This window comes from Dunckerocampus dactyliophorus, chromosome 15 (genome assembly GCF_027744805.1).
Source record: "Dunckerocampus dactyliophorus isolate RoL2022-P2 chromosome 15, RoL_Ddac_1.1, whole genome shotgun sequence".
Taxonomy (NCBI): Eukaryota; Metazoa; Chordata; class Actinopteri; order Syngnathiformes; family Syngnathidae; genus Dunckerocampus; species Dunckerocampus dactyliophorus.
Genome location: NC_072833.1, coordinates 27,671,462 through 27,692,457, shown reverse-complemented (window position 1 = coordinate 27,692,457; position 20,996 = coordinate 27,671,462). Strand labels below are relative to the sequence as shown.

The 20,996-nt window shown below is 48.3% G+C and overlaps 4 protein-coding genes across 10 annotated transcripts; 2 read left to right on the top strand and 2 right to left on the bottom strand.

The window, feature by feature from the left end:
* Positions 1-15: 15 nt before the first annotated feature.
* dmtf1 (cyclin D binding myb-like transcription factor 1) lies at positions 16-5,724 on the top strand. 4 transcript variants are annotated; one of them, XR_008573824.1, is made up of 20 exons: positions 16-305; positions 405-520; positions 594-677; positions 750-835; positions 901-1,012; positions 1,078-1,154; positions 1,226-1,383; positions 1,463-1,495; positions 1,561-1,670; positions 1,833-2,061; positions 2,126-2,277; positions 2,341-2,517; positions 2,596-2,672; positions 2,729-2,887; positions 2,962-3,156; positions 3,228-3,321; positions 3,383-3,455; positions 3,811-3,992; positions 4,165-4,273; positions 5,085-5,724. XR_008573824.1 is itself a non-coding variant. In XM_054800370.1 (18 exons), the coding sequence occupies exons 1-17, from the start codon at positions 265-267 to the stop codon at positions 3,415-3,417; spliced, it is 1,935 nt and encodes a 644-aa protein (XP_054656345.1). In that variant the 5' UTR covers positions 16-264; the 3' UTR covers positions 3,418-3,455; positions 3,811-4,136. The 4 variants fall into 4 exon arrangements, 2 of the variants coding, with proteins under 2 accessions (XP_054656345.1, XP_054656344.1); XR_008573823.1 differs by having other exon boundaries at positions 4,641-5,724; XM_054800370.1 differs by lacking the exons at positions 4,165-4,273; positions 5,085-5,724 and having other exon boundaries at positions 3,811-4,136.
* tmem243b (transmembrane protein 243, mitochondrial b) lies at positions 3,557-7,714 on the bottom strand. 4 transcript variants are annotated; one of them, XM_054800382.1, is made up of 6 exons: positions 6,085-6,128; positions 4,987-5,074; positions 4,680-4,907; positions 4,520-4,570; positions 4,162-4,266; positions 3,557-4,088 (listed from the first exon to the last, which is right to left on the bottom strand). In XM_054800382.1, the coding sequence occupies exons 3-6, from the start codon at positions 4,764-4,766 to the stop codon at positions 3,969-3,971; spliced, it is 363 nt and encodes a 120-aa protein (XP_054656357.1). In that variant the 5' UTR covers positions 4,767-4,907; positions 4,987-5,074; positions 6,085-6,128; the 3' UTR covers positions 3,557-3,968. The 4 variants fall into 4 exon arrangements, with proteins under 4 accessions (XP_054656357.1, XP_054656356.1, XP_054656355.1 ...); XM_054800381.1 differs by lacking the exon at positions 4,987-5,074 and having other exon boundaries at positions 6,006-7,708; XM_054800380.1 differs by lacking the exon at positions 4,987-5,074 and having other exon boundaries at positions 6,085-7,708.
* Positions 6,912-14,937, top strand: dclre1c (DNA cross-link repair 1C, PSO2 homolog (S. cerevisiae)). The gene is given in 15 exon segments (XM_054800371.1): positions 6,912-7,967; positions 8,047-8,098; positions 8,226-8,310; positions 8,393-8,452; positions 8,529-8,584; positions 8,654-8,755; positions 8,864-8,936; positions 11,336-11,476; positions 11,566-11,667; positions 11,741-11,877; positions 11,943-11,997; positions 12,070-12,158; positions 13,962-14,056; positions 14,133-14,219; positions 14,281-14,937. Coding segments are annotated over 15 exon segments (1,839 nt in total). The 5' UTR covers positions 6,912-7,858; the 3' UTR covers positions 14,877-14,937.
* Positions 12,343-19,541, bottom strand: cpm (carboxypeptidase M). Its single transcript, XM_054800374.1, has 10 exons — positions 19,355-19,541; positions 18,908-19,066; positions 18,562-18,659; positions 16,525-16,697; positions 16,146-16,245; positions 15,987-16,092; positions 15,742-15,912; positions 15,516-15,668; positions 15,300-15,448; positions 12,343-15,232 (listed from the first exon to the last, which is right to left on the bottom strand). The coding sequence occupies exons 2-10, from the start codon at positions 19,062-19,064 to the stop codon at positions 14,981-14,983; spliced, it is 1,359 nt and encodes a 452-aa protein (XP_054656349.1). The 5' UTR covers positions 19,065-19,066; positions 19,355-19,541; the 3' UTR covers positions 12,343-14,980.
* Positions 19,542-20,996: the final 1,455 nt, after the last annotated feature.

Here is a 20,996-nt window from a genome sequence, read left to right as displayed (position 1 = left end):
GAGACTCTAAATTGTCCATAGGTATGAATGTGAGTGTGAATGGTTGTTTGTCTATATGTGCCCTGCGATTGGCTGGCGACCAGTCCAGGGTGTACCCCGCCTGTCGCCCGAAGTCAGCTGAGATAAACTCCAGCATACCCCCGCGACCCTAATGAGGAGAAGCGGTATAGAAAATGGATGGATGGATGACTTCAGAGCACATGCTGTTAAACTAATGAGAAGAAACGTGTTCAACGTGGAAAAACATTTTTAGTATTGTGTCACATGGTTTCCATGGATTTTGAAGTGATAAGTGAACTACTGTGGTAACTAATAGTAATAATTAGTAGTTAAAAAAAAGACTTTGATGACAAAGTATTTGTCTTTCACACACATCACTCGAGTCATGTGACTTGTACTTACAGGCGCGTGATGAGCGACGCTGCCGAGGAGCACCATGGCGACACGCTGAAACCGGCCAAGTCGGTCATGACGACGCAGGCCAGCGACGACGGAGTCGTACTGCACTGCCCCCCCAGCGGTGCGTCACCCTCCTCACCCTCAACTTTTATGTCTGCTGACCATGTAGCGTGTGTGTGTGTGTTCTTGCACAGATGGCGACGGTGAGCCACTTGCCAAAAAAGTGTGTGTCGCCCCGGATGACTCTGACTTGTCCTTCTCTGTGGTCACGCTACCGAGTGAGTGAACATTATTTATTCACACATGAAGCACGTGACTGCTAAGTCCACGTTGTCTTTCTGCGTCCTCAGTGGCGGATGACCACGAGCGCTTTGAGGTCACCATGACAACCACGGCGGCGGATGACCTCTCTCAGGAGGGCGTGACTCACATTCAGGTAGGTTCCACCTTCAGTGACTTGTAGGTCACAGTGGACTGACAGACGTGTGTGCGTGTGCGCAGGTCCTGCGTGAGGATGACTTTGCCGTGTCGGCTAATGAGAAGGCGGAGGTGGCGGCCGTCAGTCAAGCGTGGTTCACCACCAAAGAAGACAAAGACACGCTGGCCAACAAAGGTCAGGACGCCATTTTGACGTGCACGTGCTGATGGGATGAGCTAGCGTCTGTGCTTTGCCGTCAGGTCACAAGTGGAAACAAGGGATGTGGTCCAAAGAGGAAATCGACGTGCTCATGAGCAACATCGAGCAGTACGTCAAGGTGTGTTTGATCATTTCATGCACGGCGTTCCAGCAGAGACTAACGTGTGTGTGTGTGTGTGTGTGTGTCAGGCTCGAGGCATCGAGGACCCGGCCGAGATCATCTTTGAGATGTCCAAAGAAGAGAGGAAAGACTTCTACCGCTCAGTGGCGCTGGGCCTCAACAGGCCGCTCTTTGCCGTCTACCGCCGAGTTCTACGAATGTACGACAACCGCAACCACGTTGGCAAGTGAGTGAGGAGGAGGGCGACGGCGTGATGACGGCCGTGAAGGTGTGCACTAACATGAAGTGTGTGCATGTGTCATCAGGTACACCCCAGGGGAGATTGAGAAGTTAAAAGCGTGAGTGCCTTTCTCGTCCTATGTGTTTGGCGTAAGCCCCATGGTCACATGACTCTGTTGTTCAGGCTGAGGGATTGCCATGGCAACGACTGGGCTGCCATTGGCGCCGTGCTCGGCCGCAGTGCCTCCTCAGTCAAGGACCGCTGTCGCCTGATGAAGGACACGTGCAACACAGGTATAACACTGCCACCCTGAAATGCTTGTAAACTAATGATTGTTATTTAGTCGCCCCCCCCCTTATTTTGCCTCTAAACAGAACTGAAGCGAGTTTCTTTATTTTTCTCAAGCCGCTGTAAGCAGTGCTTTCGTTGATTCGTTCCTCTGTGGCTGTGCTCAGGGAAGTGGAGCGAGGAGGAGGAACGCTGTCTGGCTGAGGTGGTGTACGACATGGCAGGCGTGTCTCCGGGCTCGGCGGTCACGAGGGGTGTGTCCTGGGCGTCAGTGGCCAATCAGGTGGGCACACGCTCGGAGAAACAGTGTCGCTCCAAATGGCTTAACTACCTCAACTGGAAGCACAGTGGTGGCACCGAGTGGACCAAAGACGACGACCTCAACCTCACGCGAAGGTGAGGAGCGCGCGCACACACACACACGCACACACATGCACACACGTTTCAGTGTGTGTGTCAGGATTTTGGAGCTGGAAGTGGAAGATGAGAATGACATCAAGTGGGAGGAGCTTGCCGGGGGGTGGAGCAGCGTGCGCTCACCTCAGTGGCTGCGATCCAAATGGTGGAGCATCAAGAGACAAGTAGCCAATCACAAAAAGATCCCCTTCAGTGGTAGGTGCAAGAACACTATTGATGTTTCTGCTAGTCAGCGCTGACATTCGTGCGTGTGTGCAGTCTTACTCAAGGCCCTCCACGAGGTCATGGCATCCTCGCAGGTGGCGAGTGGCCCGTGCAGCCCCTCCCTCCAGATCCGTCTAAGCCGACTGGAGGAGAGTGGCGCTGGCCCCGCCCCTGGTTCTGTGGCGGCCCTACAGATTCCCATGCAGATCCCACTCCAGATCACACACCTGGGTGAGGTTCACCATGTTGGCCAGCCCCCCCGCCCCCCCGTTTGAGCGCTGACCTGAGTCGCTTCTTTCTGCTCCACAGACTCCACAACGGCCAGCGGGGATGGCGACGCCATCACACTGAGCAGTGGCGCTCTGCAGGCCTTTGAGATCCTGCCTGTAAGCGAGGTTGCACAATTGATGATGAGGATGATGATGATGATGGCTGCTGTCAGTCTTTCCAGCTGCAGCCCACCAGCACGCCGGGTACGTACTTCCTGCAGACCACGTCCAGTCAAGGCCTGCCCCTCAGCTTGGCCAATAGCGGCACCGTTACTTTGACGACCAGCTCCTCCTCAGCATCCCATGAGCACATCATCCTCCACACCCTGGCGGTCTGTCTCCACGCTGCTCGCTGACGTTTGTGGGCGTGATGACAGCGTTTTAATGTTTCACGTGGTCTGTGCAGACCGACGGTCTCTGCTCCGGCGATGGCGTCATCATCCAGACGGTTACCTCTGACTCCGCCCCCTCTGATCCTCTCAGCCAAACAGAGCTGGTTGTGGAGACGGAGCGGAGTCAGGAGGCTTCCTGTCTTCTGGAAGGTTCTGAAAAGGTGGTGAGGGCAAGTGAGGGGCCAGTGACGGAGGACTTTACTGCCAAGGTGTGAACATAAAACACATGGATTATTTCCTAATCTGTGTCACATGTCAGCATCACATCTGTGTGCATCAGGAGCTGGCCCCCTCCTCAGTGGTGCATCCTGGGATACCAACTGGCGGCGCCGTCTTGATTGCGTCTCCTCCCAACATCAGCAGCACGCTGACAGGTGACGCACGCACAACGTGTGATTGACACGGAAGCTCAACTAAAGACGCCTTTGTCCTCAGATCCCATCTTGGAGAACCAGGAAGGTTCTGACTAGGACGGGCGCGAGCATCACATCACGTCTTCACATCACGTGTAGGTGCTTGTTTTAAACCTCCAACATGGCGAAGAAGCGTCCACGTGTAACGTTGGACGTGTTTGGAATTACGTCGACTGTGCCAAACAAACAAGAGAAATGCTGACTCACTTCCATGTATTTATTCTGTAAAATATTCAATAAAAAAAGAAAAAATGTGGCTTTGACAATCCTAACGTCATAGTGAGCTTGGTGGGGTTCGGGGGGGTAAACTTCAAATGTAAAGCTCAACGCATCCACTTCCTGCATCACGTTGACTGTTTTCTTTGCTCCATGGCGGGGGGCGTGTGGCAGAGCAGCATACAGGTTGGTGTGGAAAAGAGGATTCTCTCATGAATGGCTGTTGTGTGACAGGCTCGTCGTCATAGCAACTGACAACATGTTCCATCGGTGTTGTGTGGTGGTGTGGAAACACGTGTACGTCCTTTTGGGTCCATGGGGAGGATTCATCACAGTCCGTCTGCGTGATTGTGCGCATGGCCAGGAGGTGGTGGTGGCGGCACGGCTGGTCTTCACCTGACATCGTGGAAGTACAGGTTGGCACACAGACACAGCAACACGATGGATGCCAGCTTGTAGTAGATCAGATTGCGGAATTTGGGCTCCAGGTCGCCTTGGCGATACCAGAAGATCTGAGAAGAAAAGGCCAAAGTTATGTCATGACAGCCTGGTGAAGTGTGTGTGTGTGCGTGCGTGGGTGTGTACCAGCATGATGGTGGAGCCACAGGCGAGCAGAATGCAGACAGCAAAGAAGATGTTGAGTGGGCGTGGAGGCAAGGATGGGAAAACAAATGAGCTAATCACCGTCACCTGCAAGGTAAACACCTGATTAATGACATCATGATCACATGGCTAGTCACGTATGGCCCGCCACAAATGGATTTAGCGCTACCTGTTTGCCCTCTTTCATGAACACATGATGTTATTATGGTCTGCCACAGAATAAGAATATGTAGCAGGGGGGATCAGTATTTGTATTTATTAGTTGTCTTAGCGTACTTGGCTTTTTTTATTACAAAAAGTGCAGAGACTTTGGATGTCCACACAAAGTATGTGTACTTACCAACACAATGAGTGAGGTAAATCCTCCCACTGCTAGGTTGACGATGCGATCCTGAGAGAAAATACGCGTGATCATGGTTATACATCACAGTAGGAAACATGTGAGGTTCGTGTTTCCATAGCAACACGAAGCACAGCGTGTCATCTCATGAGTATCCTACTCGTGCTGACGTCTCCCCAAACAGAGGTCTGTTGTCCAGGCCGCTGGTGCCGTATGTTCTGCTACTGAACTCATCCATGGCGTGCATACACACACTCAGCAGCGCCGCCTTCTGGAGGAGACGCCGTATTGCATGCTAGCCTGCTACCGAGCGTCCCGCCTGGACTCCATGCACAGCGTCAGGGGCCTGATGGGAGTGGGATATTGGCCAGGTGCGCGTCTCCTTTGCCTGTGTGACACGCATGCACATGGCAATATATTGATCCAGTTTATTTTCCTTCATTAATTAATGTATTATTGTCCCAGACCTAGTGCCCATGAAACATGTTCTTCTGATCAAGGACATCTTGTCACGTTTTAACCTCACGAGATCTTGTGCCACCCCTATTTATACATCTATTTGCAGGTGAAAGAGAAAAATGTGAGACGACAGTTAGAAAAGTGATTTGACTGCTTCGCTTCCCCTTTCATCACAACCACACTGACCACCGTGAGGCTGCAAACAGGAAGCAAATCTGGCCTCTGATGCAAATGCACCCTGCACGTCTCCAACAGCTAAAAGCATGCTCGCATGTACGCACACACACATTTTGCAGCGTGTGATGTTCTCAAGGGCCTTTGTGGGTCACAAGGCAGCAGGAATGAAAGGAAATCCCGGCAGAGCTTTGAGGGCACATAACAAGAGCCTCATTATGAAAACAGCATCTAATCGGCCTAAAGCTACATTCCTGGTCAGACTTGTGATGCACAGGGTTCCTTTTAGACAAGGCTAACCACCACATTTGGGTTGCATGTGAGGCGTTGCTACCAAACATTCCCAGTCTTCCATATAAGGACTAAACAACTACATTCGCGATGCATCAAGTGGAAGAAAAAGGCCTGTTTCTGTTGATCGTGGTTTCCGAGTAGAGCAGCACCAAACTGACACGAAAGTTGAGATGCAAACCATAATGTTACATCTGATGACTGATACTGGCACTTCCAAATTGTCAGTCACAAAGCTTAATGCCATGCCTGTAATGCTCACAGCCACCGGGGGGCGTGTTCTCTGGGGGGGGGGGGGGGGGGGATTGCTGTGATATGCAGCGATGTATCAAGCAGCAATATTGACACTCTCAGCAGCAGTGACACACACAACTGCCTTACTAAGTAACCTATGAAATGACAAATACCTTGCTGGGCAGTACATGCCTCAAGCTAACCTAGCACACACAAACTACAAGTAAAAGTGGGCGCCAAGCAAACACAACAGCAGCTGCTAGCTTCACATGCTAACCTGCACTTTACCAGGCTAACGGGGCTAAGCTAACAACAACAACTTACTTACCGTCATGAGTGACAACATTTGGAAGGAAACATAGCCACGTTGTCGGAATACAAATGCCCCAAGTGAACCGAACACCTACCTTGTAAAGCGTACGTTGCCTGTGCTGGAAACAAAGTTTGGAGACACCAGGAGAGGGGGAGGAGCTCTGAGTCCTTAAAGGAGAGTGCATTTGTTAGCATGTCCACGCCAGACTTCAGGCAGAAACAGCCACAAACCCGTTGAAAACTGCTTTGGAAGTTACGATCAAACCAATTCAACACCAACCGTTCATTTCAACTCCAGTTGAACGTATTGTATTGTCTATGTATTGTACAGTGGAGAAGACACACAAATTCCATTGCAAAAACAAACTATTTAAAATTCACGCTCACTTGAGTTTTTTGCCTTTCACTAAATGTTACATCTTACTTATTGACAAATACTAAAATACACATGCATTTGTATCGAATAGCTCTTTTTATCAAATGTTTTTGTTCAAATATGAATATTGATGCTATGTGTCTAATAAGTCACCGAGTTGATGTCAGTGCTGGTCACCTGACATTGTATTTTGTATATATGCCGTATATGTTGTATTTGTAAGTATTGTATTTGTCAGAGTTGTGAATGAGGTCAACTAAATGGAAGTGAAAAGTGTGTCCAGCGATTCCATCACATGAGGACAGTTGACAGCAGCAAAAAGTGAGAACAACATACGCAAATAAAGAATTCACGGTAATGGTCTTCATCAATTCTTATCTCTCACTTCAATGAAAAAGATTGCAAGAGAGATGGTGAATGCTTATTAATAAAAGAAGACTTTGACTTTGCGCACATCGCCAGTATGACACTCTCTGGTCTTGCTGTCGTAGAAGAAAGTGTCATCTCGACGTTGGCGCTTATATAACCCCCCCCCCCCCCCTTCAATACTTGGTACTGTATTACCCAACCCGATCTCTCTACCTACTGTTCACTATTTGCTGTATGTTTGGCATGGATGGAGACACCAGGACCGCGGAAAAATGAAAGGAACCCTAAAAGACGGACAGACAACAATTTTTCATTGTTGCTCGACACCTAAACCTAACAAAAAAAGAACAAATCCTGACCAAAAAGAGGTAAAAACCCGTATTGTTAAGTTAGGTGATGATTTGTGACAGGAGTTGGCAAGCTAGTTTTTTGATTGCCAGTGTCCTGTGAAGTGATTTTAAATAGACTCCTTTGAAAAAAGTAAATGATTCAATAAATAAATAAACAGGCAAAGATTTTAACCTCCCCAATGGCAGACCCAACGTTACGCCCTTGCCTTAGAGACCACAGTTCGTTATGGCTTCTCTTGGTTGCCTGGTTGCGGTCGGGTCATCTTCTACGTTGGAGGACAAACACCGTCCTGTAAGATGGAGTCTGACAGACTGTTGCGTAGCTATTTCAATAAATTTTAGACAGCAGCAGACGATTAATCGAGCAGAAGGCAAAGTGAAATCTTCAAAAAAAATTGCGAGCAGCATGTCTGGCCATAACCCGTCGACCTTGTGGTTTTCACCTAGCAACACTCCGGCTACATCGGTCTATCGCATCCTGTGACCGGTAAAGTCACCCTTCAAAATAAAACAGAAAAACTGAAAATTGATATTCTCGTGGAGGATCAATATGTCCCCTATTTTGTCTGGAAAATCCCCCTGATTTGATATCGCAAACGTTGAAAGGTACTTGTCAGGCTCTAGCTATAAGTGTACACAAGAGGGCGGAATTCATTAAAAGAGGCCGTAGAAGAAGAATGCTTTCGATGGGCGGGACAGTCAAATAACGAAATACGTCAACATAAACAGCTTCTTAGTTCTCTAATGTAGTATGTTTAAAAGACGTGTTCAAATATGAGCTCTTTTGCAGGACGAATGAAAGAATATCCAAGCATTTCTTTGGACCGCTTCGACCACGAGAACTTACACGCGCGAGCGTACTTCCTGTCGCACTGTCACAAAGGTGAGCTAGCCTGTTAGCATGCTAGTTTCTTTTAGAATTTAGTTTCCTGTCAACTAAACTCATTTATGCTTCTAACTAGATCACATGCGAGGAATCAAAGCACCAAAGCTCAAGAGAAGGCTGCAGTCCAGGTGACGTCAGCCGAGTTAAAATAATACTTAGGCTATACACGAATGTTTGTCATTTGAAGTACAGTCAGCATCATTAGGTTACACTTCAAATGGTGCCGTTATTTGTTAGTTTTGTGTTACTTTGCAGCCGCAAAGTCAGACTTTACTGCTCGTTTGTGACGAAGGAGCTGCTGTTGAGCAGCGCCAAGTATCATTTCTGGGAGGACTTCATTGTGAGCTGGCTTTCACACGTGCCTCAAATATGATGATGATTATTGTTCTAGTCAGGTATGAATGGATGCTGCTTGCTTTCAGGTTCCCTTAGAACTGGAGAGCCCAACTCAGATTTCTCTGGTGGATGAGGCGTCGGGAGAGGTGACAGCGGACACTTGAGCTCTTTCTGATGTGTTGGATGAAGATTGAGTGTGTGTGTGTGTGTGTGTGTTTGCAGAGCGAAGAGATTGTGGTCACACTGCTTCCTGCTGGTCACTGTCCGGGCTCGGTTATGTAAGTGGCTCATTCGGCTGACGGTCAAGGTGACGTGAAATAGTAGATGATGGCCGTGTGTGTACGCAGGTTCTTGTTTGAAGGTTGCAGAGGGAACGTGTTGTACACAGGAGACTTCAGGTTGGGGGTCGGAGACGTGTCAAGGATGGAACATCTGCACTCAGGAAGCCGGTAGGTCACAACCCTCCTCCTCACATGTGTTTGTTCCGTGAGCGGTTGTATCTTCTTCCGCAACATGCAGCAGTCATGTGACTCATTGCAAACATCTTTACTGCACAGTGTGAAGGATATTCAGAGTGTGTATGTGGACTCCACTTTCTTTGACCCTCGCTTCTACCAGATTCCTTCTCGGGTACGTTCACAGGGAAAGCAGCAGAAAGTCCAGTCAAACCTCGCTTCACAAAGCTAATTAGTTCCGAGGCCAATGTAATTTTTCCCATTTAAATGAATGGAAGTTCCCAATTGTTGTTATAAGTTAAATTCCAAAGAAATGCATCCCTTGTTTATGGCGGTTCATTGTTTTCCAAACCCCACTGTGATAACTGAATTTCTGCCAAGTAGGATTCCTTATTTGTAATTGGAATATTTTGTAAGAGATGTGCTTTGTGATTGGCTGACGACCATTCCAGGGTGTACCCCGCCTCTTGCCCAAAGTCAGCTGGGATAGGCCCCAGCATACCCCCATGACCCTAGTGAAGATAAGCGGCATAGAAGGTGGTATTTTTTTTATGCCTGTCCTGTCCAGCCTTTAAGGCAGATAGAATTGTAGGTCTAAATGCCCTCAAGTGCTCAACAGATTTACTCTGCCAGGGAGAAGTGTGATATACACTTCCCCTGTTATACAGAATTTATATGGGGGGGGGGGGGGTGTAAGAGGGGGACAAAAAAAAACAACCCATAGAGACAAGGACAACAGCAACAACAACAATTGTGACAACAAGAACAGAACAACAGAAACATACAGAACTACATCAGCACATAAATGTCTGTGATGACTATAAAGACCCTGATGGAAAGGACAAAATAATACCAACAACCACAATGACAATACTGCATTGAAACATTCACACATAATAGTAGTAATGAAATGATGAACTATGATAGTGATCACAATGATAATACTGCATTGAAACAGTCACACATAATAGTAGTCATGAAATGATGAACTATGATAGTGAACAGAATGATAATTACTGTAATGCATATCATTGTAAAAACAAACTATAATCATACTGCTGATATCACCGTCGCTGTAATAAAACCAACAACATAATAACACCCTGGTTAACTCAGTGAGTAATGTGGGGAAGTACGTATGTACTGTGAGTGTGCATATGTACATGTGTACAGGTATCTCTGTATGTGGGGAAGTCTTCATATATATAAAGGTGCAAGAATGTGTGGGTGTGTAATTGTCACTGAGAATGCATGAAAGGAAAGGGGCCGCCCCCCACCTCCCAGAGAGCCCTGCCCCAAATAGCCAGGCCGAGCCCCCACCGCCAGAAGGCCACCAGGCCCACAGGGGCAGGCAGCACAAAGGTCAGCGCCCCAAGAGCCAGCCCAGAGAGCCCTCCCCCCCGGGAAGACCAGCAAGGGGCCGCAGAGAGGCAATCCCAACCAGAAACATGCCGGAGGTCGGCCAACCCCCGAGACCGGCAAGAGATCACACCCCACAAGGCAGACGGGCACCAGGGGTCACACACACACACCCAACAGGCACAGAGAGGCCCCCGCAACTAGAAAGGAGCCTCCTACTCAATTAATCCATGTGATCGGTATCAACTGATTTCACTCATGGATGATCGGCGCATCCCTAGTAAGGACACAATGAATGAAAGATAAAATCGACAGTGGTGTTTGCGATTACACTACACGTCATACAAACACACGTCTGTGTGCCTCCATGAGAACGCTACAAGGAAAAATTCACTAAAAAACACTTCCACTGCTATGCATGCATGTATAGCATGCATGTATGCTATGCTATACAGAAAATACCCCAATCAAAAGCCTTGGATGAACTGTGATGTAAGGGCTAAGCTACGTGCTCGTTCGTCTGCATTTGTCATGGGCACCGTTGAGGACTACAAAAAGGCGAGATATGACCTGAGGAGGTCCATACGAGAGGCCAAAAGACAGTACAGACAGAACTGGAGGGCTACTATTCCACCTCAGACCCTCGGCGCATGTGGGCGGGGCTCCAGCACATCACAGACTATCGACAGCAGAGTAGCGTAGCCACGTCCAGACGAGCTGAACGAGTTCTATGCCCGCTTTGACACCAGTGTGGGGCTGGTCTTGTTGCCGCCCGCTCCTGTGGGCCCAGTGGCTTTCTGGTGGCGGGGGCTAGACCTGGCTGTGTGGGGCGGAGCTTGCTGGGTGGTGTTGGGTTTGCCGCCGCATTTTTTTTGTGATTTTTTTTTTTTTTTTTTTTATGCCGATCACTTTTTTTTTTTTTTTTTTTGTGGAACTCGGCCGCTACTAATCGGTGGCCATCCCTAATAGTTGTTGTTGTTGTTTTTAACAGTAGTATCGCTTGTTTTGTTGCGATTGTTTGTTGGAAAATCATCAGCTGCTTTGCTGGTGAAGCAAGGTTTGACTGTAGTTCCATCAGAAACATACTTCATGTTTACTGACCAGAAGATACCATTTATTTCAAAACACAACATTTTTGTTGTGAGCTTTGGGAAGTTTCGTAGAACTTTTGGAGCAACTGATGATGGAAGAATTGGAAGGCTATTTTCTCCTCAGGAGGCGTGTCTGAGCGCCATTGTGCGTCTGGTGGGTGACTGGATCACTCAGAGCCGCCATCATGTTGTGTGGTTGAACTGCAAGGCGGCCTACGGCTACGAGTACTTATTCACCAAGCTGGGAGAGGAGTTCAGCACACGGGTAAGCGCACACACGTGAACGTGAGCACGTACGTGTGTCACGTAGTCAGTGCGCCACGTAGTCAGCGCCGTGCCTCACAACTCCCTCAGGTGCACGTCAACAACCTGCTGATGTTTCGGAGGATGCCGGAGATCCTGAGCTACGTGACCACCGACCGCAGGACGCAGATTCATGCCTGTCGACCCCCCAAGGTCATGACCCCATGCCCCACGCGGCGGTCATCTCCTCAGTGTCTTCATGGGGGTGTGGTGTGTGTTTGTGCAGGATGAGATGTATCTCCATGGCAACCGGACACCGTGTGGCTGCACAGCACTAGACGAGACACGTCTTCACGTGATGAGCATCAAGCCGTCCACCATGTGGTTCGGAGAGAGGACTCAGAAGACAAACGTCATCATCAAGTAACGCACGCTGTCTCACTTCCAACCACTTAGACCCAACCTCATCAGCTTCTTCTTGATTCCAGATCAGGAAGCAGTTCCTTCCGAGCCTGTTTCAGCTTCCACTCCTCCTACTGCGAGGTGTGTTTACTTCCTGGTGTGGGCTCCGTCACACAGTTCACATCTTTGCAATCATTCTGCTGCATCTTTCAGATCAAAGACTTCCTGTCCCACCTCCAGCCTGTGCACGTCTATCCCAACGTCATCCCACTGGGACGCACGCTCAGCGAGGTCACGCAGATGTGAGTGCTGGAAAGAGCTAACATGCTAAATGCTACACGTTTGCCCCTGTGCTGCTGTTTACGGTGTCATCTAATTGAATCACTACTTGGTGTTTGTGTGCAGACTGTGTTGTGTTTCTGAATGTCATGTTTACCAATAGAACATGAAGTTATTGACTTATGGGTGTTGGTTTCACTTTGTGCAGTGGTGTGTGTGTGTGTGTGTGTGTGTACCTTATGACACACACAAGCCAGTTAAAACAACAAAAAAACATTTATGATGTTTCCTGGACTGCATGTATACGTCTAATGCCTCACTGTATTGTAGTTGCCGCTGGAGTACCCAGCATGCCTTGCGGGTACTTGGTAAGTTGCTTGCTGTTGGTAGTGCTCATTAATTGTTACCCACAAAGAATGATAGTTTGTTGTTGTTGTGTGTGAACTACGTGTCATTTGCACGGGATTGTCAATCGGCGGTTTGAGCAGGTATACCATGCTATGAAAAAGTCACGGTTTCAAAACTACACAAATTTTGTGTCCTACTGTTTCTATGATATGAGAGAAAGTACACTACATGAAATACTGTACTTTGTAACATTGTGTGTTATTCCTCACGGTGGGTGTGTGCTTCCTTGTTGGCACTGAGCAGCACAGGTACGTCCGTGCTCTTGGCGCTGTTGTGGGTGATCCTATTAGTCACATGGAGGGTCACCAAATGCGGACGTGATGGAGTAGGAGACAGGAGTGGAGGATAAGTGCTAGAAAGCAGTGATCCCTGGGCTGCCGCCCGGTACCGGGCCGTGGGTCAGTTGGTACTGGGCCGCACAGAAAGAAAAAATAATCTCCATGATGTTTTATTTTGAAAAGTGGCAGGATTCTCTCTGTTACAGCCGTCTCACTTGACCAATGTCCATTGTGCGTGTGCTAACTTGTGGGAATGCATAAAGGTAAGTTTTGATGACTTATTGAGTGCTAATGTGCACATTTGTCAAGTTAATTCATGCTAGCACACTGCCTTTTACCACACACGTCAAACAGCCATGTCATCATCTCTCTGGAAAAACTCCAGGCTTGAACTGGTGGATGTTGGGTTGGCATTCAGATGTTGTTCATGTCCTCGTTTTACACAATACGTAATAAATAAGATCAATTTGATCACTATAATGTACGACCCCCTCTTTGTGGGAACACAAGTCGGTCGGTGGGTGAAAAAAGGTTGGGGACCACTGCTATAAAGCGTTTATTCTCCACTGAACAACAAACAACAACGTCTCACTTGCTAACAATCACATGACCCCCAAACACATTTGTGTGGAAAAGTCTGACCTCTGACCTGCCACTTTGAAGTAACATTTAAAAAGAATGATTTACGTTGTGACCTTCAGCCACTTGATTGCAGTTTGCTTTTTTTTTTAACTAAGAAAATATTTCTTGTGTTGTGGCAGGACGAGCCACAGTAGAGTTGATTTATTTTAAATGCACCTTCCACTTTCATCGTGGTATATTAGATGGCTTAAAAATGACTTTTGTCTCTTTTCAATAAAGATATTTAAAAATAAGGCATTTTACAGCTGTAATTCTAATAAATATTTTTGCCCAAGGTTATTATAGCGTCACACTCTCATAACTGTCATGCTAGCTGTCAAGCAACATTTAGGGTGCCATCTACTGGACAGAGTTGTAACTATACCCCATTAAGTTGAGACGGCTCATTATGATGTGAACGAACTTTGGGTAACAGCAAGTATATGTGGCGGCCCATTCTTATTTTAAATGAATGTATGGCCAACACTGACTGGCATCCGGTGTCTTGCCTTCCAACAGGCTCCAGCTGATGTGCAGGAAGCGGTCAGAGGAAGGGTTCACATACGAACCACTAGGGGTGCTCAAGCGCAGCGTGGCCAAGACACCGCCTCGTGGTGAGACTTAACCACCAGCCGGACAAACGCAAAGGAGCGAATGTGGTCCCTGACACTCGTCTCCTTGTCCAATCAGATTCGGACAGTGATGATGGGCTCTTTGGTGGGATAGATATGGCGCCAGTGAGGAAGAGGGCGGCGCTGAGCAGCTGCACTGAAAACGGTGCGTCCATGTTTCAGCTTCTTGTTGGTACACATGCTCATCACTGTTTACCATTTGACAGCTCCTAGTGCACACACCACAGCGCCACCTGCCTCTGAGGGGGACTGCCTGCATCTGACCCTCCTGCCGCCCACGAGCAACTACATGGACTGCACAGAGTCAAATGACGAAGATGATGAAGACGAGGTGAGCGATGAGGAAGCGAGCACCCAGGCAGAACATGGCTCAGAGCGGCCCCCCAAGTGGGCGGACTTTTTCACTGTTGAGGCGCTACCTGATAGCCAGAACAGCCTCCCAGGCTCATCCCCCTCCAGGATGACCGGTTTGCAGACACCTGAAGAGTTCAGCCAACAGGAAGAGAACCTGGATGACGACTTTAGTCTGGCTCTGTCCACTTCTTTGTCCAATCATTCCTCCCAGACGCAGGACTCCAACCGCCCCCAGACCCTCGCCCAATCACAGAACGGCAGCGGTGTCTCATCGGAGCTGCTGTAGTCTCAGGCGTCGTCAGACTTTTACATTCCCTGCACCCCAGAGTCCGAGAGGCCGTCCCCTGACGAACTATCTCAGTTGTACAGGAAGTTGGCGTCAGGGGAGGATGTACTGGTGGAGACAGGAAGTCACAGCTTTTCTACTTCCTGTTATCATTCCAAATGAATGTCTCCAAATGAAAGGTTAAAATAGGAAAAGTAAATCATGCAGTCGCGTTTCCTGTAGAGATCAAGTTGTTTTTTTTTGTGCACACATTTTGCTGCCATGTATCAACTGATCAGGGAGTTGAGCGCGAGGGCCAACCCCAGCCCTGCAACCATCCTTGTCCACGTGGGCGTATTGGTAGCCCCTGCTGCCTCCACTTGGAGCGATTTCGAGGGCGGGGAGGAGGGGGTGTGGGGGCGGCCAGTGGTCACGGTGATGCGACGCAACAGGAAGTCGTGTTTGAGAGCAGAGTAGTGACTGGGACCATACGGGACGTCAAGGGTCTCCGTCAACACTTGGTGACCCGGATACGTCACCTAACAAAGGTAGAGGGTGAGCGTTGAAAACGTAGTTGGCATGTCCACCACTAGAGGTTAGTGTTACCCTGAACGTGTGGTTTCCTGGTAACAACAGTCGGTAGTATTCGCCATTTTGGTCCGTCTTGAAGGGGCACATGTTAGGGCGACCTTTCACCTCCACCACAGCATTCTGCACCGGCACTCCAGAGCCATCAAACACACGCCCTTTGACCCCTAGAAGCACATTTCATGAAACTCAGCAGGGGGTTGTAGCGTCTGATAGCTGAGCTCAGCTACTGACCCAGGTGGACCTGCTGGATGAAGGCCAGCAGGCTCTTCCTGTTGTCCATCCACAGAGCAGGAAGTTGTCTAGCTGGCGGGAACTTGCAGCACGACACTTCCAGAGTCAGCTCCAAACACTGTGCCCACACGTAGTTGTAGTCCTGCATCCCACCTGGGAATGTCAACAGCTCAACATCAGGGTGCGGGGCTACTTCCTGAAGGACTTTCATGTACGCCAAGCTCACCTGATAGAGGGTACCACCGGTAGCCGTTGGTGATGCCGTCGGCAAAGGACACGGGTTCGCCGCAGCTCCATCCCTGGTGCATGGAGGCGTGGTTGTGGGAGTACACCTTGGCCAGGTGGACAAACACGTCATTGTCAGGTGTGAGGCTAGCTCGACCCACCAGCTCGCTGCCTGTACACAGCGTGGACACGTCACAACTCTGCCAGGGCGGTCATGTGACACCAGCAGTGGCCACGTGTGTTTACCGCCATTGCTGTTGTCGTAAGGGTAGCTGGCCACCAGCGCGCCGCCGTGAAGGTTTGCAGAGAGGACAAACGTCTCTGTCTTCAACCAGCCAATTACAGCTTGGACCTGCGAGGACACACGCATCAGTGTGCGCCAGCAGTTGGGATGTCATCACTCACCTCTGCCTCTCTCCTCCCCACATCCACCGGCTGACCCTGCCGCAGGGCAGTGAAGGCGTCAGGGAAGTTCCTGTTCAGGTCGACGCCGTTACGGTTGAACCTGACCAAGCGTCACAAGATGTGAGAACGTAAAATCAGCCAAACAAGCCTTACTTGTTTCTTCCACGCAGCTGCCCCTCACACACACACGCACATGCATGAATACTGCTGTACGTTACACACACACACACGTGTGTTGGTCAGGCAATGTGTGTAATCAGTTGTTTTGCCATCCGGAGTCGTGTTGTGAAAGCTGCAGCAATGGCCAGTGAGCAGCAGAGGGCAGCACACAGCAGGCCATAACACGCAACCGTATGTGTGTGTGTGTGTGTGCATGTACCTGCCCTGGCTCATCTGACAGTGTGTGTCTGCGTCATCAAAGCCATCAGGATTCATGGTGGGCAGGATGTGGATGCGGGTGCTCTCCAACAGCTGCACTGACCAAGTCTCGTTGCCACGGTAACCGCGCACCAGCTCATCCACCAGCTGTAGAAGCAGCTCTCTTCCCAGGACCTGGGCCACAGACACAAGTCACACTTCTTACTGGAGGTTGGGGAAAGTTTCCCTAAACGCTAGTGTGAGTGTTTTCATTGAGAAAAATGTTTTTCTTGACGCAAAAGTGCACTTTTTAAAAATGCTGCCCATCATGCACAACCCTTCTTTCTCTTTTCTGTGCCTTCCTAACATACAAAAACAGCTACAAAGGTGTGTCCCATTGCATGCATTCTTAGCTTCCTTTTACTGCATATCTTTTATATGTTTGTATATCTTCAGAAGGCACAGAAAAGACAGACGTGTGTTCATGTCGCACATAAGGACTGCGGATGATGGACAAAATTAAACTAAAGTACACTTTTCCTTTAAGTGTTTAAGAGGAGAGGAGCGATGTGTTTACTGTTTGCAGGAAGGGAGGAGGCGGGACAGGAAGTGATGTGGTGAGGAGAGAATGAATTGATGGCGATGTGCTGAAAGCAGGGGAAAGAAGAGATGGGTGGGAAAGGTGCAAACCAGTCAACACACGTTAGGACAAGATCACCCTCTGGCCATCCGGCTGGTTGCCAAGGAAACGGTCTAAGACACACACAGTGGGTGTTACTGTACACGTGTGCCTGTGTGAATACAGTTACATGTTGTGTATGCATTAGTCAGCTTACTCCGCCCCCTCCTCTGTCTACCAGCACAACGCTACACGAACGGTCCACAAAGACTGAAACATGAAGTACACAGAGGAAGCGGTTTGTGTTGCCATGCGCTGATGGCAATGTAGCAAAAGACACATCACATTCCTGTTGACCTGGCCAAACAGGAAGCAGCCATCACTGGCCGTTCTTCCTGCCTGTGTTTGTCGTCAGGAGGGATCTGGATGTCCTCTGTGTGGGGAGTAGCAAATGAACAATATTCCATTACCGGGTGGCGTGCAAGGTGTTGAGTGACGGCGTCCCTTATTGGGCGCCCACCTAATGACGCACAGTTACAGCAGACACAAAGGTCAACTTTGGTCACCATCTCGGTCACGCCAACGGTCACCATGGTAACCAGCCTTTCTATGTGTGTAAAAAGTCAATGTTAGCAGTTTGACTTGGGTCACATGACCAGCACACAATGTTAGCAGTTTGACCTGGGTCACATGACCAGCACACAGTACATTCAACTTTATTCTTTGGAACTCTTGCCACATTCCTGATGTTAGTGTGTGTGTGTGCGGCATGGACTTTGTGAAAAGGTCTTTATCTAGAAGTTTCCTTGAGCCGACACACTCCGCTGACCCTGACTACTGACTGTCTGTGTCCAGCCGACATTTTCACGCTAGAGCTGTGTTGTTGTCATGGCCACCAGACGCTCTGTGTGTTCATTAATGTTGAAATGCTTCTTCTCCTGGCAGGATGGTGCTACTATTATCGGATACCGTAGGCTTTTTATCCATCCGTGCATCATGGCGGGGTACACCCTGTACTGTTGGCCAGCCAATGGCAGGGCACATATAGACAAACACACTCACATTCATACCTATGGACTATTTAGTCTCCAATGAACCTAACATGCACGTTTTTAGAAACCCGAGTACCCGGAGAAAACCCACCGGGAGAACATGCAAACTCCACACAGGTGCCCAAGCGGAGAGTTGAATCTAGATCTCCTGGATCTCCTGACCGTGTGGCCAACATGCTAACCATTAGGCCACCTTGTTTAGGCTTAAAAATCTCATTTTGCAGCTTCACTTGTAATTGTTGAAACCACACACACACAATGAATACAGCAGTGTGCATGGAGTGTGTTTGAGAGTGTGTTTGACTGTGAATGGCTTTTGTTGATCTCCTTTCAGGCTGAGTCCCTGTCAGCACGGAGGGTCCGTGAGTGTGTGTGTGTGCTGCCTCACCTCGTTGCCATGCATGTTGGCCACATACTTGAACTCGGGGATGCCAACAGTGTGATGGCCGGGGCTCAGACCCAAAGCCAACACCCACAGCTGCTGACCTGACACACACACATCCATGTCAAGTCATCCTATGCTTTTTGTCACACACACACAGACAGCTAATCTGAGTTAATCCAGGACACCAACTGGCATGTCTCCAGCGTGTGTGTGATTGGCCAGATTAGGACGTCCCGCATTAGATTATCCAGAGTTTATGGTTGCGTTGTATGATCACACAAACCACACAGTCGGTGTCATGGTCGTCGTGGCAGCAGCCACCTGAGACCTGATGCTTGTGTGTGTTTACCTGCAACTGAGCGGCCAATGGTGTACAGGTGAGCGATGTCAGGGTTAGAGGCGTTGATTTGGTGGAGGTAATGCTCCATCTCACTGTTGCTGTGGTAACGATACTCCAACATCATGGAGGAGGAGGTGAGGATGAGGATGAGGATGAGTGGTAACATGCCTACAAAGCAGAATAAAATGATCCCGGGTTCATAAATTGGCATTTTTCAAGTGTCAGTTTGGTGAGGCTGTCAAAAATAAATGGTGAGAAGTAAAGTAACAAAGAGCTAACAGCTAACCACAACAACTTCTTTTCTGTGACACTTTAACCGAATTTTTGAACTTTTCGCTGTCCTTGACTTTAAACACATACACACACACCCACCCATGACCAAGAACTTTCCAGTCAAACACAAAAAGTCAATCAATCAACTGATAATTTTCAGTGACGTCAAGACGCGACCGTTACCTGCGCGTGTCCACAACCACGATGTGACAGCGGCGCGTGCAGACGAGCCTCTGGTGAGCGCTCCTTCTCTAACTCGGGTCAGGCCGGTAGGGGCGGAGTTTAGACGAGCCCCACATTCAACAGGTTGTTGAAGCGGTGACTCGGCGCAAACACTCAACACAGGACGCACACGCACAGTTAGCTCACTCAAATAGCGTGGTTGTGTTACCTGACGCCCCCTGGTGGTAGAATTATTCCCAACAGCGTAGACATATGAGCGCTGAGCCGTACGTCAACGTCGCCGCCATATTGTATGGGTCAAGGCTGCGATGTAAATGAATAAATATAAATAAATGTAAATGTACTTACTTTCACAAAGCGCCTTTCTACAAAGACATGGAAGTGAATGCCTCGTTTATACATTCACACACACACTAATACATTTGTGAAACAGCTAGGCACCAAAAACAATGTACATGATCTTCTCAGATGGCTAAGATAAACAACTTTATTGATCCCACACAGGAGTAAATCACATGACATCAGCTATAGAGAACAAAGTAGTGCACAAAAACTCCATTTGAATGCCTGGTACAACTAAAGGTACATTTGTTTCATGATGATAACAAATATAGCTCAGAAGAGTTTCATTTAAGAGCTGATATCTACCACCTACTATGCTTTTCTTGATGATAACCAAAATCACTCCAGTTCTGACATGAGTAGCTATAGCATTGTACTGCCAAAATATGTAACTCTTATGAGCTATTTTTGTTGTCATTGTTATATTTGCCCACACAAAGGTACCTTTAGTTTATTCAAATGTGTCATGATCTGTGTTGTCGCTCTGCTGCCGCCTGCTGTCTGTCTGTTTAAGTGCATGCTGCCTTGTTGAGGCTGAGCTGGCGACACACACGCCTGCAAGCAATCACCTGATCTGCTCTAAAACCATGGGAAGCGAACACTCCTGTGCCAGATTGTTCTCAGCCCTTTTCCTGCAACAAGCATTGTGCTTTTGTTCTGCTGTTTCCTGCCGTGGTGTAGTAAGTAGTTTTGTTTAGTTTTCCAGGAAAACTAAACAAAACTACTTATTGTCCTTGACTTCATGATGAAGCTTCACGAGGCATCGAACCACGTGAGCCAACTGGTTCGAGAAAGGGTTCATTTCTCGAAGCTCCATGTGCACACGAAACCACCTACTGGCCACGTGTATAATACAGACAGCTGTATCTGAAACACATTGTGTAGGGTTCATTGACTTTTTGTGTCCATGAATAACAAAAACTGACTAAATCATGTCTTCACATAAATGACCACATGTGTGTAGAATAAAATAGTTGTTGAATGTATTGTGTTTGTGTACATTTTGTGTATCAAATGGTACTATCATATGACATGGCGGGTTGTGTCATCATGTTTTTCTGCCACTTCAGAAAGATGGCAGGCAGAGGACATTGGAAGTGCTTGTGGAACTATGAAGAAGTACTAAATATGCCTGTGTAATGAGGACAATGATGTACGGGACAGGGGAGATTTCATTCCTTTTTATGAACGAATAACACTTTCTCAACAGTTTTTGGTTTTAAACGATTTCTTTTTTTTTAAACAACTTCTCCAGCCTTTGAAAACACCTTTTCACAGGGGACAGAAGACGCTGGCGTGC